Raw genomic sequence first — 17057 nt, forward strand, 5'->3', positions numbered from 1 at the left:
ATGTATTTTTGCAACTACAGCAACGCATTAGAGTAATATAAAGGGTTTATATTATTCGGAAAATAAATAAAAATAAATAAATGGACTTTTTTTCTTAAGCGAAACATGTGAAATCGCTATAATCTTTCAACAATAGAAGTTTTCTTTTATTTAGGAGAGTCGCTTTTGTAAACTTTAATTGACATCTGAAAGGTTCACTTTGAGACCGTATCAAGTTCCTCCCCGCTGTCTGTTTCCATCTATTTTATTCCCTGCCCTGTGCAACGAGAAAGCCCTCAACATGACGTCATGATCTTACCACAAGATAAGCCCCGAGGTTTATTTCAGAGCTCGGAATGATTTACGCTATAAAAGACCGCTGCGACTAAGACATTTTCTCACCGGGAAGCCTCAGTAATTGCGAGGGGCAGGGAGAAAGCAGTTTGGCACCATCGCTCAAGCGTCTTCTGTACCTCTTAAAACGGCACTTCTCTCTCCCCAGCAGTGGAGGAAAATTAGGTGTACCCTAAGTGAGACCTCACCTCGCGCTTACGTCCACATGAACTTGCGTACCAGTGTCGACTTAAATGAAAGTCTGTGAAAAAAAACAACATAGGAGACGACAGCTGATCAACATGAATCGGAAAAGGCGGTTTTAAGAGATTCAAAAGTGTGAATCACTTGTTACCATCGCTGTTCGTAAAATGGGCATGTTAAGCGTGGACCTCTTGGTGACCTTGCAAATATTGCCAGGCTTCTTCTCCAACTGTCTGTTCTTCGTGCTCTATGACTCTGTTGTCCTAGTGAAGCGTGTCGTCTCCCTCCTCAGCTCCTCTGGCTCTGAAGCCGGCGGTGAGTGGCAGCGCATGTTGACTTCAGCAGGTTTGCGCTCAATTTGGAACAGTTTTCTACTGGATGCCTACAAACAGGTAATGATGGTAACAGTTTCAGGTCATTTTACTTCACACAGCTTTCTTTTGATTCAAAGTGGAATTTGCTCGCAATACTCCCAATATTTACAGTAGACCTTGGCTTTAATTAGTTAATAAATCGTTTACATAGCGTGCAGGCTATTATTCAGTTCCTCGCTGATAGTGAAAACAAATGTGTGAAAACCGCCGCATGTTAAATAATAACTGGTAATATACAGTGGCAAGCAAAGTCTACAGAGTATTTAGTTATCAATTCATTCAGAGTAACATTTCATCATATAAAGACAATTGAACTTTGTTACCCAGACAGTCCAAAAACCTGTAGGACAATGCCCTTCGACTTGTTGGAAACGCAGCCAAACGTCTGGGCTCCCTAAAGCGTTACATTTTAACTTGAAAATCAAAGTCAGCCTTCTCTATAGAAGCAGTACAAGGATACAGAGCAGAATAAAAAAAAAAACTAATGCTGAATGGAGTTGTACCAAAGACTTTGATGATATTTTAATGGCATTACTGGTGTTACACAGACCATTAGAATAATCTGAGGTGAGGCTGGGAGGTGAAAGTGTTTTAGCTGGTACATGTCCTCCTTTTTCTATTATAGTAACCCTCTCTTTCTCTCACTTTGTGCCAACATGTTTGCAAAGTATAATCCTTTTTCCCCCAAAATAAGCTATACATGTTTTTCATTAAGCACTACATTTTTAATGAGCTTTACGTTTCTGTGTGGTATTATTGTAAGTCTCTTACTCTAAATCTTAATTAAACTCCTCAGTCATGAGCAAAGCAAAGTTAAGCAAAAGGATGAGAGAGATCATGTGCTCTACAAATGTTTTTTTTTTTGTATTTACCTAATGTATTTAACAGTGTAAGATCTATCACATGGCCCCCAGAGAGAAAGCTGAGACAGCCAGTAAACGTGACTGTTGTTTGCAAAGAATCTCAGTCACACTCATCATTACTTATTAGCTCATGTTGTAGCCTATGATTAAATGCTGTGTCAAATTTCAATTAAGCAGAGTTTTCACACTTGTAGGCTCGTAATGCTGCTCTAATGAAGACTTATTATGCCAAGCTGCAATGCTCAAGTTTCTGTAGTAGTGGGGCAGCACTTTAAATAATTTCGTGAGCACCCTTTAGCATGTGACTCAAGTATGTCTTTGAGCGTAGTGCGTGGTTCAGAGAGCCCCAGCCAAGCTTCTCCTGTTACCACAGATGGTCATATGGTGTTACCGTACACTCTTATGTTCATGAATGGGAAAGGGTGATCAAGGTTTGACCGAGCTGTGTATTCTCTCCTTTCGTGTCTAGGTTAAGTTGGGTGAGGCTGCCCCCAATTCAAAAGTGGTAAAGGTGCCAGGGAGGAACAGCAGACGGTGGAGCGTAAGCAGCAGGCCATGTGATGAATGCCACCTGCTGGACTTTGAGTCATCTGACCGTCCCTTAGTGGTCAACTTTGGCTCAGCCACTTGACCCCCCTTCATTAGCCAGCTGCCAGTGTTCCGGCGGCTGGTGGAGGACTTTTCAGATGTGGCGGACTTCCTCCTCGTCTACATCGATGAGGCTCACCCCTCGGACGGCTGGGCAGCTCCGGCCATGATGCCTCAATCCTTTGAAGTGAGGAAACACCGCAGCCTGGAGGAACGTATGCTGGCTGCACAGAAGCTTCTGGAGCATTTCTCCTTGCCCCCTCAGTGCCAGCTGGTGGCTGACTGCATGGACAACAATGCCAACATAGCATATGGCGTGTCTTATGAAAGGGTTTGCATTGTACAAAAGAAGAAAATAGCTTACCTGGGGGGAAAGGGTCCTTTTTTCTACAACCTTCAAGATGTCCGGCATTGGTTGGAACAGAGTTATGGGAAACGATAATTTTTAGCCAGGGCAGGCAGAAAATGTCTTCACTGAACACTTGAAGAATTTATTTTTGTATAAAGGAGAAAAAAACGGAGGGTTAGGTGCTTTCAGAACTGTGTTAAGGTGACTAAAGTGGTATCACTGAGTCTCCATTCAACCATTCCAATTTTCTGAAGTAACCAAGAAGCCTCCTGGATTTCCAATATTCCTAACCACCTTGAAATGAAATGGACAGAGACACTAAACCTTGACTGATGTTTTGCACTTCAATATTGAGATGACCACAAAAAAAACAACAACACATGAATTGTAGATGCACTATCTGTAACAACATGCCCATTTGCTAGTCATAGAGTTATGGCCTGCAGAAATAACTCCTATTTCACTTTAAAAGAATTTCCAAACACGGAAGAAAGCACAAGTACCCAGCTTTTATATAAAAAGAAATTAATTTATTTTTCTGAAGTTTTAATGTTTGTCATTTTTAATGTGCCCACTTTTTCTGTTAATGCACTTGTTATGCTTTTTTTTCCCCTTGTGGACAATCTTTCATATCTCCCTTTCATTTGTACATGCATCGCCAGGTTTTTACAATTCCTCCATCCTTTTGTCTCAGTACCCATCACTCAGAATATCCGCTCATAGTTAGATCCAACACCCAGCATCCTCTGGGCCTGAGGGAAAGCAAAGTGGTGTGCACATTACAATACACGTAATAGCACTTTGTGTATTGGTTAGTACCTGTGAGGAATAATCTACTGTTAAACATAATTTACTTTTATATTGTGTAAATGTTTTTCAGTCAGGGACTACATAGCTGTTAAGAAACACTTTGGATGGTCAGTGATGCTAAATTCAGAGATCATATACAGGAAAAATGCCTCTGTGGAGAAAGCCAGCATTATGTGAAAACGCAACTAGTTTGTTTCTATGTTTTTATGATAGCTTACAGGAGTTTGTAGGATAGAGTTTACAGGAAGGCTTATGATAGTTCTTGAATGTTACAACAAAGTGTGTTAGAATGTTGCTCACTGGATCAGTATTTCCCAGTTTAATGACAGTTTGGTTAGAAATTCCTCTGAAAGGCCTGTAGAAACACTCATTTGGGTCATGACAGGGATTGGTGTGTGAATGAAGATCACAGACAAAAGGGTCCTGGATCCCGTCTCTGGTTGGATGACAAACCACACCTCTCTGTCCAAAACCAAATGAACTTGCTTGGTTATACGTTGACATCATTCTCTTTAAATGATTTTGAGTTTCATGTTTTGTTTCACATACTTATTCAATCTCATGTAGAGCACAGTGGTTTTTTTTTTTCTTCAAATGAGGAAAAAAAAAAAAAGGAAAAAGGAAAATAAAGCTGAAACCTTTGCTCGAGTCTAAGATTTTTTTTCTTTTCCCTGTTCGGCCCAGTTCTGGGAAATGTCAATGAGTGGTTGGATGGAAGAGGGGAAAGAAATCATCGGAAGAATCCAGATGGAGACACCCTTTGTGTGGCTGAACGCACATATACTCTCACTTGCACACACACACACACACACACACACACACACACACCCACACGTCACACGTGCACACACAAAAAGACAGATGCATTTACAGTAACGGTTACAATAACAGACTCAGCAGGTTAGGGAGTGCTGGTGCTTTTATTTGCATAGAGAATATGTCTGCAGACATGCTTGAAGTGATGGGTTATAACATGTGCACCACTATCAAATGGTGTGACGCAGAGGTTTTTGGCTGAACTTATGCTCTGCATAGCTTGCCAATAACCAAATAGCAAAGCCATGGATAGAATGTGTCCCGGGGAAATGCCACGAAACAGAACCCCTTGTTGGGGGGCTGAACATCGGTCAGCCGGGCGGAACTAGCATTAGCGAACCATTCAGATGTTATTCACAGTCTTGTTTCAGTCTTGGAAAAAAGCGAAGTAACGTTGAGCAAGGAAGTTGCCAACGCTTGAGAACAGAAGCGTCAGGGCACAGGGAACACAACAGCCCCGAACAAGGCCACTCCAGGAAAGACTCTCTTACTGTGCTTTCTAAGGAATGTGTTTGGGACGCAGGTCCTGAACAGAATCCTAAATAGCTTGTTAGGAAGTGTCCTGAATTTTGGGTAATCACAAGAACGTGATTGTTGAGTCCTGAGTTCTCATTTATTAAGGAAAAAAAAAGTATGCAGTAGTCAAAGAGAGCACCGTACTGGCTGGAATCCATAACAATTGTCAATTGTCTGTAGTTACTGCTTGAGGTAGTTAGTTTAGAGTGTATTAGTTAAAATCATGTTAATCATTTACATACAAATTTTAAAAACAATTTTCAATAAAGGAAGGTCATAGGTAAAACCAAATATGTTTCGTATAAAAAATGTCCAGTAAATTCATGTAGACTCATCCCAGGGGAGGATTCCAGAAATTTTGATCATACTTAACCCAGCCAGTTTTCTAGGAAATATAAATCTGACACGAAAGAATAATTCAGTCTGCATACCCGAAAATCTTATCTTTCCAAGAACTGCGGCGAGGAGAGCAACCCCTAGATACTGCATGTCTAACTTCTATCAATATTTCATTTCAACATTCATTTTAAATAAAAAACTATATAGGCCTATGGGATTAGATAGGTTCTTCTTGGCTACTGTCTGATGATTCTCCAAGCATTTACTCTGAACACGGAAAACCATTTATCCCTGTGAATCTTGTCATCTTCTTAGCAAGATTAAGTTGAGTTGAAGCCCAACACCTTCCCTTCTTCCTCCAGCTCCTGCTGAGTGAACAATTTCACATGTAAGGTTGAAATGTGGGATACACGGAGGTGGGTCCTTTTTCTGTGACCTAGAGATAGCATGACCACATCCTGAGAAGGTAAACATCAGCTTGCCAAGAATGGACAGATCTGAAGATTTATACGTCTTTTGGTTTTGAATTTAGCTGATATGCACCAGGACACACATCTACGTTTACAATACCTCAATGTCAAGAAATTACGTAGTAAACACACGACGTACTAAACGAGTGATTTGGATGTTCAAAATTTCAGGCTTTTTAGGTCTTGAAACTTTGATTATGTGAACCTATGCAGTGTGGATCAAATACAACTCAGAAAATACAAATGTCCTAGGTGCTCTGAATAATTATTCTTTGACTAAAATAGTTGTTATTTATTTTATAATCTCCTAATGTTATTTCAGTGTGAGACAAGAGCATTTGGGGCATTTAGAAGAATTTGTCAATAATATTTTCTGTTAATCACCTCAACACCGTCTTTGACAGTAAACAGGTCAGATAGTTAAGTAACATTCTCCATAAGAGACAAATGATATGTATGGTTTGTTTCCTTCACAGGAAATCATCTGTTTACATTTTCTCCAGAGCAACGGATCTGTTTACAGGAGAAATGTCCCTCAACATTCCTCCCAACCTGACCTATGATTCGCAAAGTGATAAGTCAATCAACTTTTCCCTGAAACTTCCTTAAAATCCAGCATGATACAAACCCGCATACCAATTCCCAGCATGGTTACGAAATCTAAGCTTGCCAGCAACATGTTAGCACAAATCCGACACTAAGTGAGGTAAAGTAGAATTGTGACCTATCTATGTAATGCTTTGACAACACAAAGCTGTCATAACTGTTATCAGTACTGTTTCTTACAGCTCTTCTTCTTATACCTCTTCTTCTTCTTCTTCTTCTTCTTCTTCTTCTTCTTCTTCTTCTTCTTCTTGTGATCTTTTTCTCGGACAGTGAGGGTTTGTTGCTGACTGACAGGCAGGGATCATAAAGGTTTGTTTAACTCTAGACCTCAAGAATGCCAAATTCCTCTAGAGCTCCACGCAGTCTGAGTGACTCAGCAGACTCTATTGACTATATTTTCTTCATGGCCCACTTTCCCTCAATCTTAACTCTGAGAGAGTGTGGAACAATGACTGTTCATATCACATGCTGTCAGATGGATGGTTCAAGGAGGACAGCTAGATGCAATTGAGTCCATTCACTTTCAGATATTCAGAAATCAAATGCATCCCCAGATTTTAATTTCAGAAATAGTTCACACAATAAGTTGACCTCAGGGGTTATCACAGTTTTGATTTTTTGAACTGATTGCTGAATGGGGACATCTAGTGTTATGACAAAGAGCAATTCAAATTAAAGGCAACCTTTTAAAACAGACATTTTGATGCAGTAAAATACCATGATTAGAATATTACGCAGGAATCTTCTTGACTGATGGGCACATTTTTAAATGAAACGTTTGTCTTGCTTTAAACTAAAACACCATTGGTTTTGTTGTGCGCTCTGTGTTATTATTTGTTAAAAAAAGGTGAGCTTCTTGGGTCTTATCGTTCTCTCAAACAAAAAATCCCTTATGCTCTGTTTTCTTTTCCCTTCTATTGAAAAGACTGAATACAACCATGTCCTCTTCCCACACTCTCAGATTATGCTGAAAGGGTTTTAAAAAGGCTCTTCAGTTACACTTACATACATCTGCATGTCTGATGCTCTCTGAAGACTTCACAGCTCATTACATGCCTTTTTGTAAGTTATCACAACCTGTCATCATACTGTATTAACAATTCACAATGAATCATTGATCATGATCAGTCATAAAGCTACAGGAACACTCAGCATATTATATGCTGCTTGGAAACATTATGCAGGCCTGACATAACATCCCAGTTATACGCTTTCAGTTCTAACAAAACTTCAGTAAACGCTATTTCTGAAATTCCTTTTCAAATCTGGTACTAAATTTGATTTAAAAAGAAAAAAAAAAAGCAATAGATGCCAAATATTTTCATGCTGAAGTGAGTCAGACCTAGTTGGCATCGCCATTGAAACTGATTTACTGTGCGTGCCTCTCATGAGTTTTCTGAGTCACGTTGAAACTTGACGGCCAACTCGAAGTTCAGTAGTAAAACAGCGTTGCGTGTTAACAGTTCATTGAGTTAATGAATAGCATTGGTTGAACAAGCACTGGACACTTTTTTTTTTTTTTTTTAACAAAATGTCTGATTCTGTTTTTCATATTAATTTAAAGTGATGCAGTAGACAGACCACATGTATATCATCATCATCATCACTCAATGAGGAATATCTAAGTGTCCAAAAAATGTTGACCGTGGCTTAACATGTCAGAGGATATTCAACATAAGGCTATAAGGCCTTCTATTTACAAAGAGACAGGTGTTTCATACAAATACTTTCAGCGTGCTTGATCATATAAGTGACATTTGTCACAAAAACAATGTATGTCCAATGTCAAGTGCATTTCACAGTCATGTTGTTAATTACCCGACTATTTGACAGAGTCTATTGCATTCAGGATCTTTAAAAATACAAGCAGGAATAATTCCTAATTAGCCTATAACTTATGGAGACTGTTCATAATATATGAGCTATACACCATTAGAAATGCTCAAAACATAAAACTTATATCCCATGATGATGACACATTTACACTTTAAAGTACCCTTACAAAGGACTAGTTGAAACAAATCTGAATTGCTTAATGTTTTTTCACATTCTCCTTACATTGATTTATAACCCATCTACATTTACACAACATAGGAAATCTCTCCCATGCCATGACATGTATGCTTAAGGATGTACTCAAGGTTTGTGTCAAACTTGTAGAAAGGGTGTGAGAGGGAGGATGCCGGTAGGGGTGGGGTGTGTGTGTGTGTGTGCGTGTGTGTGTGTGGGGGGGGGGGGTTAGATTATATGGTATTACAGTAATTAGGGCCAATTCATGCCAGCGTTCTCTCTCAGGAAAACACCCCTTATACTGAGAAAACCTACTTCAGGGCCTAGTTCTCCCAGCCTGAGTTGTGTCAGGCCACGTAACACATAGCTGTTGGCAGGCCGAGGAGACGGGATTGTTTCCTCTAGGATGGCATTTTTCATACTTTGTCAGGCCTGTTTGAGAAGGTGTGTTGGAGATGGCGAGTATTTAAAAAATGTTTCACTGTTGGACATTGGGTATAGCTTTATTCTTTAGCATGAAGACGGGAGTCTTTAACAGGACAACACTTATGCCAATCTCTGCCCTGTACCTCACCATACCAGGCAGATGCTGTTCTGTATGCTGAAGGTGAGACTTTGAATCACATTACTCACACATCAGTAGCTTTTTATTATGTCTGAATATTATTATTATTATTATTAATAATAATAATAATAATAATAATAATAATAATAATAAAAACCCTTAACATTTGTTTTTCTTAGATATCACCACAAATGTAGCAAATCCTCGAGACTATGTCAAGTTCCTCCCCCCAAAAAAAGGAATGCTGTTCTGAAACGCACATTGATTTGTAGGTAGGAAAAAAAAAAGAGAAAGACTCTGCTCTACTTTCCAGAGGCTGAGAGAGCAGAGGCATTGTCCTCGGACAATGCACTGTGAGTATGTCAGCAGAGACTTTGTCACACTCTCCACCACAGGCAGAGGATTTGATTACTGGCACTCATTTTGTTTTCCTGCTGCGCAGAATCCCTCTCCAGGTCAACAGAGATCCCCCTCACTCCGACATTCCCAGGGTCAGTCTCTAGAGGGCGCTGTATGCTCAAAAGGAGACGGAGTGCAGGGACACCATCAGATTTTAAAATGTCTTAGCTTTATTATTATGTATTGTTCACGCATACACCATTTCAATCATACATGCCAAGGCTGAATGTCTGAAAATCTGAAACATTTAATGGATTTCTTGTGCTAGGTCAAACAGAAAAGCCTGCTATTGTTCAAGACATATTTTATGAATGAGGGGACATTTAGACTTTAAAACATACATCTTTTTTTTTAACATCGGAATGCAGTAAAACACTTTTATGTATGACAGTGCAATAACAGAATAACCCATTTTTTCTGGGAAGTACTATTTTTATTCGTCAAATTTATCATATTCAGTTGGCCTTAAAGGGGCTATTTTCTAATTTTTCAAATGTACCCTCTAAGGCTAACGAAGACATTATTTCCTTGGGGACAGACATTTTTGATATATCTGATGATAATTTATTGAATTTCATTCTTTAGGAATTTAATTAAATGTCAAGCCAATGGATTGCAATCTGTGCATTTCAGTTTATTTATGATAGATGTATTACATAAAGGGAATCATACAGACTTTAAATCTTTAGTTACTTAGTAAGCCAAAAAAAAACCCCCAGCTATTTGGAATCAGAGATATAACAGGTGATACAAGAACTGTGAGAAACTATAAGAGGTTATGAGAAGGCACACATGCATACACACATATGCATACATGTACACACACACATACACACACACACACCACACACACACAGACACACTGTTTCTTCAGCCAGCATGTGACAAACTGCAGGGCCTGTTAGTATTCCTGTGGAGGAGCAGCTGATCTCCAGCACTCTGCAGCTCGGATTAATAATAAATCAGAGCTTTTATCATGCACTGCTCTCACAGGAGCACTGTGTAGGATCCTGATACATTTCTGGGGCATGTTACAACAGACATCTCCTCATCACAGGTGTCAAGATGCGCCAAGGAAACCTTCAGGTGTTGGAGAGGAACAGGGGTTGGCGGGACGGCTGATTATTAGGGCTTGGATGTGATCGAGATCTCACGGTGTTCTCTTGACTGAGGTCAAAACAACGAAACCACAGTTGCTTTATGTGTGAGTCAGTGCTTGATACGAGAGCCGAGTGACTGACTAAGAATGAATCAGTCAGACCATGACACTTATGTGAGCTTAGAAGGATCATACTAAAAGATACGTACCGGCTCTTTAGTTAACCATGTGAAATGGATAAAAGAGCATGGTCAAAAGACAGCTTATGGTTATTTAGCAAGAGCTAAATAACTATTCTGATAGTATGGGTGGATGCATTGTCTTTAGCCTTAGCGGTGCTCTCAAGCTACACCTGTATATTACAGAAATTTAATCATCTGGTTTTGTTTTTTTGTTTTTTTTACCACACTGTTGCACAAAGGTGCATGATTACATATGTTATATAGGTGTTTCCAGGGTGCCATGATTACGACACATTTACACTTTAAAGCAATTTGAGTGCTTGGAAATCTTCACAGCTGTAATAACTACATTCTTTGATTTAAATTCTCTATGGGATAGGAAGTCATGAGTTAAGTCAGTAATGAGTTTTTTCATCTTTTAATTTTCTGTCTTCCTGGATTTTGTTTTCCTCTACAAATTAAAATAATCACTTTACAAATTTATGTGCAAGTCCTACATCCAAAAAAGAACTTAATGATCACACCTAGGAAGAAATGTGTGACTCATTGATCCGAATCCTAGCACTAAAAAAAACCAAACAATCTAATACAGCACAGCATAAAGGTAACATCGCATACATGCTCTAAGACCAATTATAGCATATAGCAACACATAAGCACTAGCTTCAGTACTGAAAACTTACTTAAATGCAAAATATAAAACAAACAAGTCCTCTGATTACTCATGTTTCCAAAACTAAAAAGGATACCACTGGATGCATAGGCTGGTCAGGAAAGATGAAATGTCAAGTTAGATGAGCTATTCATGAGGATTGTTTTTCTACATGCTAAAAAAACCCAAACATTGACACAAACATTTCCACAATACTAGTAGTTCATGACCAATTGTTGAAACATACCACTGAATAATCATTATCCTTCAAAATCTTTTAAAGTATTCTGTCTCACAATACCTTTAAAGGTTATCTAATGACATCAGATCGAATAATATTCAGAGTATTTCAGCTTAAATTCAAAAATTTTCAAACCATTATTGGCTACCACTGCTTTGTACTCCCTAAGTCAGATTAATCTGACTTCCCAAACTCCCCATCAGGGTTAGTTTGATTGGATGCCTCTTTCTAGCTCAGACAGAATGGAGCTAAGTCTAAGCAGAGAAAATGTCTGCAGTAATGAAGCTTCCTAATCAACACAGCTCATCTGGAAGTTGTGGAGGGATTATTGAATTTTAAGCCTTTGCAGAATTTTAATTAACTTTCTCGCTGCCTGAAAAAGGCCTCCCTCAGTCAATGTGGTTCAATAAGTCAGCCACCCATGTAATAAGATGTTAATTTTGAAATTGTACATTTCACACTTTGCTTATATTTGAAGGAGTGTCTGCGGTCTGCCTGCAAGTGTCTATCTGGAGATCAGAGTGAACATTGAAGCACACTTGGTACAAATACTTGCCCTTGCAGGAATGAAGTGCATCCTTCTGTAAACTGTTCATTATGATGAATAACTAATATGAGACACAGCGAAGGTGTCAATACCTGTATGTTCACAATAAAATTAAAATATACAGAGAATATTATCAATGATGCATAGCATTATTAAGTGGTGATCAACGGCCATTAATTACTTCAGAAGCCATATTTACAATCTGCACATTTCAGCAATTTAAAATAGGCTACATACAGCGGCTTTGATCACTTACCTGTGCTTTATCAGATGACCTGTGAAGAGAATTTCAATAGTATAACATAGGATATTCTGGTATCTTAAGGGACATGGGTTAGATGGTGTTTTATCCTTCTCAGGAAGTCCAATGTATTTTCAGAGAGAAATACACTCATTAATGAACTACTCTTGTCATATGCTGTCATAATGCAGTCAACATTTCTTTTAAGGCTTTGGGAAAGAGTTAAGCATTGAGAAACATGTTCTTGGGACAATTTTGGTCAAGACGATTTTTGGTTAGTTGTCATCTTTGATAATCCTATTTGTCTCTAGTGCCTGTCTGTCCACACATACGTGAGGTTTCTGTTAAGAGATCAAAATGCCATAAAAGACAATTCCACTTGATCTAACAGAGTTCCTCAAATAGAGGAAAAAGCGGGGAAGGATAAAAGCAGGAAAACGGAGGCACGTAATGTTTGATCTCTTGGGCAAGGCCTAACTAGAAGAAAGGTCAGGGGTTCATGTTATGAAATTATGACAAATGTCTTTATCCCCATAAATCTTCGAAAAAAAAAAATGTTTTGTGTCATTGGATTACTTAAAGCAAACAAAAGTGAACCACAAAACTATTTTGTGATGGAGAAACTGGATTGAGTTTGACTGATTTAAAACAAGCGATTTTGAAAACTGACACGTAAACCAATTCTGTGAGATGATGCACAAATATTCAAGAGAAGTAACAGGTGAGTAAAGGAATGCGATGTCATACATTTACATAGAGATGCACATAAAAAGAAAATATGCAACAAATTCAATATAAAAAGAATAAATAATATTAAAAAATAAAATGGTCATGGTTATACATATAGATACACATGAAGACTCAATGACATGACAAAACAAATACATGAATAAATGAACACATTATTCATAAATAAATATAGCAATATAATACAGTAAAGTAAACAGAAAATACCAATGTAAATTAAAATGTCTAAAATGTCCAAAATGTAATGAAATAGGTGTTACTGTGACGCAGGCTGACTGTAGACAAATGTTGTATCAAAAATCTCACACTCTTTCAGCGAAATTGTCTGAACTGCATATCTGTATCCATTATATTCCGGCTTTATTTAAGTTCTGTTTAGTCCTTTATAAATAAAAATAACCGATAACAAGGAAGCCGTGACACAATTAAGAAGGGTGTCTTGTATTTGATTGACAGCTTCAAGTAGTCAAATATTCATGCGACTTAGAAACATCTGCGAGAAGGACTTCTAATCTAACAATATTTTCTGCTTTTCATTACAAAATATGCTTATATTTTCATTTTAAGTCTCTCCTCATGTAAGTCAACAGTTTCTGATATTCCTCATGTAGAACACTGATAAATCAACTGATCTCTCTGTACAATAGAATTACTAAAAAAAATACAACTCAAGTTTTATATACAATAGCTACCTACAAAGTACAACTGCTAAAATGTAATAAAATATGTAAACAAATTTGTTGTTTGACACAGTTGACTGTGACAACAGATAGAATTCACACTTTTCACATTAGATTTATTTCTGTATACACATCCTTAACAGTGTAATAGTACTGTACCAGTCCTCCACCAGACAGCCTCATAAAAAAGAGAACAAGAGAAAATGGACGAACATACTGCTGAAAAGAACCAGCACTAGCTGCAAATGAAAAATAAAAAAATTTTTTTTTTTTTTTCAAGAACATTTGTCCTTGTTGTAGCTTTGAGGGGAAAAGAGGAGTTATCTGATGATGTACTTGATCGGCCTGGTAGATCTGTTCAAACAAAGTTGAACATCATATACTGTAGCATAAGGATGGCATGCATTACAATCAGCTGTTGTACGGAGACAAGAAAAAAATCGACCACTTCTGTCAACTTACAAATTCGTCACAGTCGGTCATACATCTAAAATAAAGTTGAATTCAGTTAACAGTGCTGTTAGATCTTCAGTGACCTGACTAGAGCAGTTTTTTTTTTTTCTTGTGTGATTTCATTTGTCACGTAGTTTTTATTCTTTTTTTTTTTGCAGAGAGCAAAAAAAAAAAAAAAAAAAAAAAAAAAAGATAAGACACCACATATAATGTATAAACAATACAAATTTTTCATATATATATATATTTTTTTCTTTTGGCAGAAGTCCTTTTTTCTCTCACTTGTACAATAATCCTTTTTTTTTCTGTCCCACTCTCATAAAGATGCCAGCACTACGTGTCGCTTACATGCTTGAAATGGCCAAAATGATTTTCTCCGTTCTTTTACAGGATTACAAAAAAACAAGATTTACGCCAAGGATCACACACCTCTAAAAGTCACTTAGGATAATGATGTAGCTGTGAGATAATCTACACTGATAACGTCTTCGACCAGATAGAAGAATAAGGTCACTAATGTTGCTATTTACCTTCTTGGTATGCTTACAATAGTAAGTGTGCTTTATATTACAGTACATTTCATGGTTCAGTGCCTCAGCACAGCGCTAGGTTTCAGCTTCTTTTCCCTTCATTCAGTGCAGCTCTTATAAATGGTAATTGTTTTACAGCGTCTTCCATTCTGTGTCTCTTGATTAAGCAACATTTTGCTCACACGTAGTATTCCTTGTCCTTGTTTTTCTGTTTCTTGTTGCCGCTTTTTGAACTCTGCTGTTTGTCCTTCATTACAGCGCCATTGCTCTGTGCTGAGTTGGTTATGTAATTTCTGGTCTCGTCCACTTGGTAAGATCCTTCGTCCCTGTTTCTGTACTTATACATGGCGTACAGTAGAATAAGGATGCATAAAGCGGCAGCAGCAACTATCCCGACGACCATTCCGGTTGTGCTGCTAGATTCACGGACCACCTCCGAGGCCCCCGGAACCCGCCTGATGCCCGGCTCGGTGGGGATTGCTGTGGGTACATTACGGAACATGGGGGAGGTTATTAATGGGTTCTTCAGCTTTGTGCTGTCTACCTCATAGGAAGTGGGCAATGGAAGCAAGACTATGTCTGGCTGGGGTTTTAGCTCTCGGTTATTCATTTTGCCTGCAGGCAGTTTGGGTAGCATTTCGGGCGTGGAGGAAGTTGTGGAGCGGATCAGCTTGGGGGTTAAAGACGCGGTAGTAGTCCTACCAGATTCGGAGGCTTTGTTAGGTCTAAAGTCCTTGGCTTCCCACTTAGGCGCCTGAGCTTTGTAGCCACCTTCAAATGCCGACGAAGACAAGGTCTTATCTGTTACCAAGGAGAAGGTGGTGTAAAAATCTTCATCATCAGTAGGGGGCAGGTTAGAGTCGTATGCTTCCCCAGAGCCATACCCAGATATCACCAAGCCATCATCATCACAATCATCGCTGCCTCGGTCCGACAAGCAAGGTACCCCCGCCTCAGTGGCCATGGACAGGGACTCTTTGGTGGTCTCAATAATGGTGAGGAGGGGGCGGAGGGTTGGGGAGAGGGGGATGGAGGGTGCACGAGTAGCTACAGGAGGGAGCTCTAAAGGATCCTCTACTAGTATTGGGATTACTAATTCACCTCCTAGGATTGAAGACAAACAGGGGGAGAAGTTAGAAAACAGTATGGTTGTCTATGAATGGAAAAAAAAAATCAATTCTAACCACAGAGAATTAAAAACAAACAAACAAACAAACAAAAGAAAGAAATGCCCACAAAAAAACCAAAGAATAACATTAACACATCACACTAATACAAGTAAATTTAATCAAATAAAACAAACAGAAGTACACAAAAACAGAACTAAAATAAAGAAACAAACTGACCACTTGTTGCATCAAAAGGCTTCTCAAGATCTTCAATGGTGAGCCAGACAAGAAAGCTTCAGTCTAAAAGTTCATCATCTGCATCAATCTGACTATGAACTATAATCCAGTCTATCCTCAATCAGTCTTTGTACTTTAAATCTTTTAGTATGTGTTGGTGGGCTATTTTGTGTATCATATTATTATCTGACTGTCTCTATCATTACTGTAGTGACCTTCAAACTGAGGCTTCATTTTGAAGCTTGAGAAAAATTGACAAAATCAAGAAGAATAATGCTAAATGCACATTATCATTTATGTAAAAAAACAACTTTTAAAGAGCAGAACCTAACCTGATGTACATGGAATAGGGTTCAGGGTAATATGTTTAGGGTAATATGGAGCTTAAGCTGTCTACATGTTTTATCATAAAAATCTAGAATTGTAGCCTTATGAACTGAGGAAACACTGGCTCTCAGTTGTCCCCTGGACTCTTGCCTTTTGAATGGTTTTATAAAGCATCCAAAATGGCAGAAGATAACTCAGCAGTACCACAACAGATGAACGCTCAAGATGTGTACTTCTCGTGCATGTGTTTCATGTTCAGCAATAACACTGGTTACACCAACATAAATCATTTTTGATTTGTTGGTTTTCAGTATCAGTAATTGAAAACTCTGTTTAATGCTGTTACTTTGTCCAAAAAATGAGAGAGGACAATGGCCTGTGCTGACAGAGAGAGAAATATTGTGGACTCAGTTTAAATAGTTTAACATGGGATGGATACAAGCACTATGGGTGTACTTTATAAGCAGTATTGTGCTATGTGTCAACAGAGACACCATAATATAGCAAATAAACTAAGTGTTCTGCTGCTCAATGGAAATCGATATTGTGACGTTTATGTGAATGTAGAGCATATGATGTCCTATAGCGGTTTAATTCCTGGTTGAGCGTTCAAGCTGCTACTGATACTGTCAGAGTTTACTGCCATCAAGGACCATTTTATATTATAAAGAACCGCTTACTGTACAGGCAGCACACAGTCATAAAACAAAACCATAAATCATAAAAAAAAAACAAACAAACATTAAAATAAAAATTATCAATCACTTGTTATGACATACATTATGACTAGG

General features: G+C 38.3%; 2 protein-coding genes across 16 annotated transcripts in view; one reads left to right on the forward strand and one right to left on the reverse strand.

The window, feature by feature from the left end:
• Positions 1–330: 330 nt before the first annotated feature.
• On the forward strand, positions 331–4123 carry dio2 (iodothyronine deiodinase 2). The gene is made up of 2 exons (XM_030773267.1): positions 331–908; positions 2223–4123. Exons 1-2 carry the CDS (start codon positions 684–686, stop codon positions 2781–2783), a joined length of 786 nt encoding a protein of 261 aa, XP_030629127.1. The 5' UTR covers positions 331–683; the 3' UTR covers positions 2784–4123.
• Positions 4124–14771: 10648 nt separating this feature from the next.
• nrxn3a (neurexin 3a) overlaps positions 14772–17057 on the reverse strand; it is a 217158-nt gene continuing 214872 nt past the window's right edge. For 14 of the 15 annotated variants that reach the window (XM_030787596.1, XM_030787588.1, XM_030787573.1 and 11 more), the window contains one exon: positions 14772–15073. In XM_030787596.1, coding sequence (XP_030643456.1) covers positions 14772–15073 — 302 coding nt within the window. Of the gene's footprint in view, positions 15695–17057 lie in introns of all 15 variants that reach the window. The other variant, XM_030787492.1, reaches the window with a different exon arrangement.

The sequence above is a fragment of the Chanos chanos genome, chromosome 1 (genome assembly GCF_902362185.1).
Source record: "Chanos chanos chromosome 1, fChaCha1.1, whole genome shotgun sequence".
NCBI lineage: Eukaryota > Metazoa > Chordata > Actinopteri > Gonorynchiformes > Chanidae > Chanos > Chanos chanos.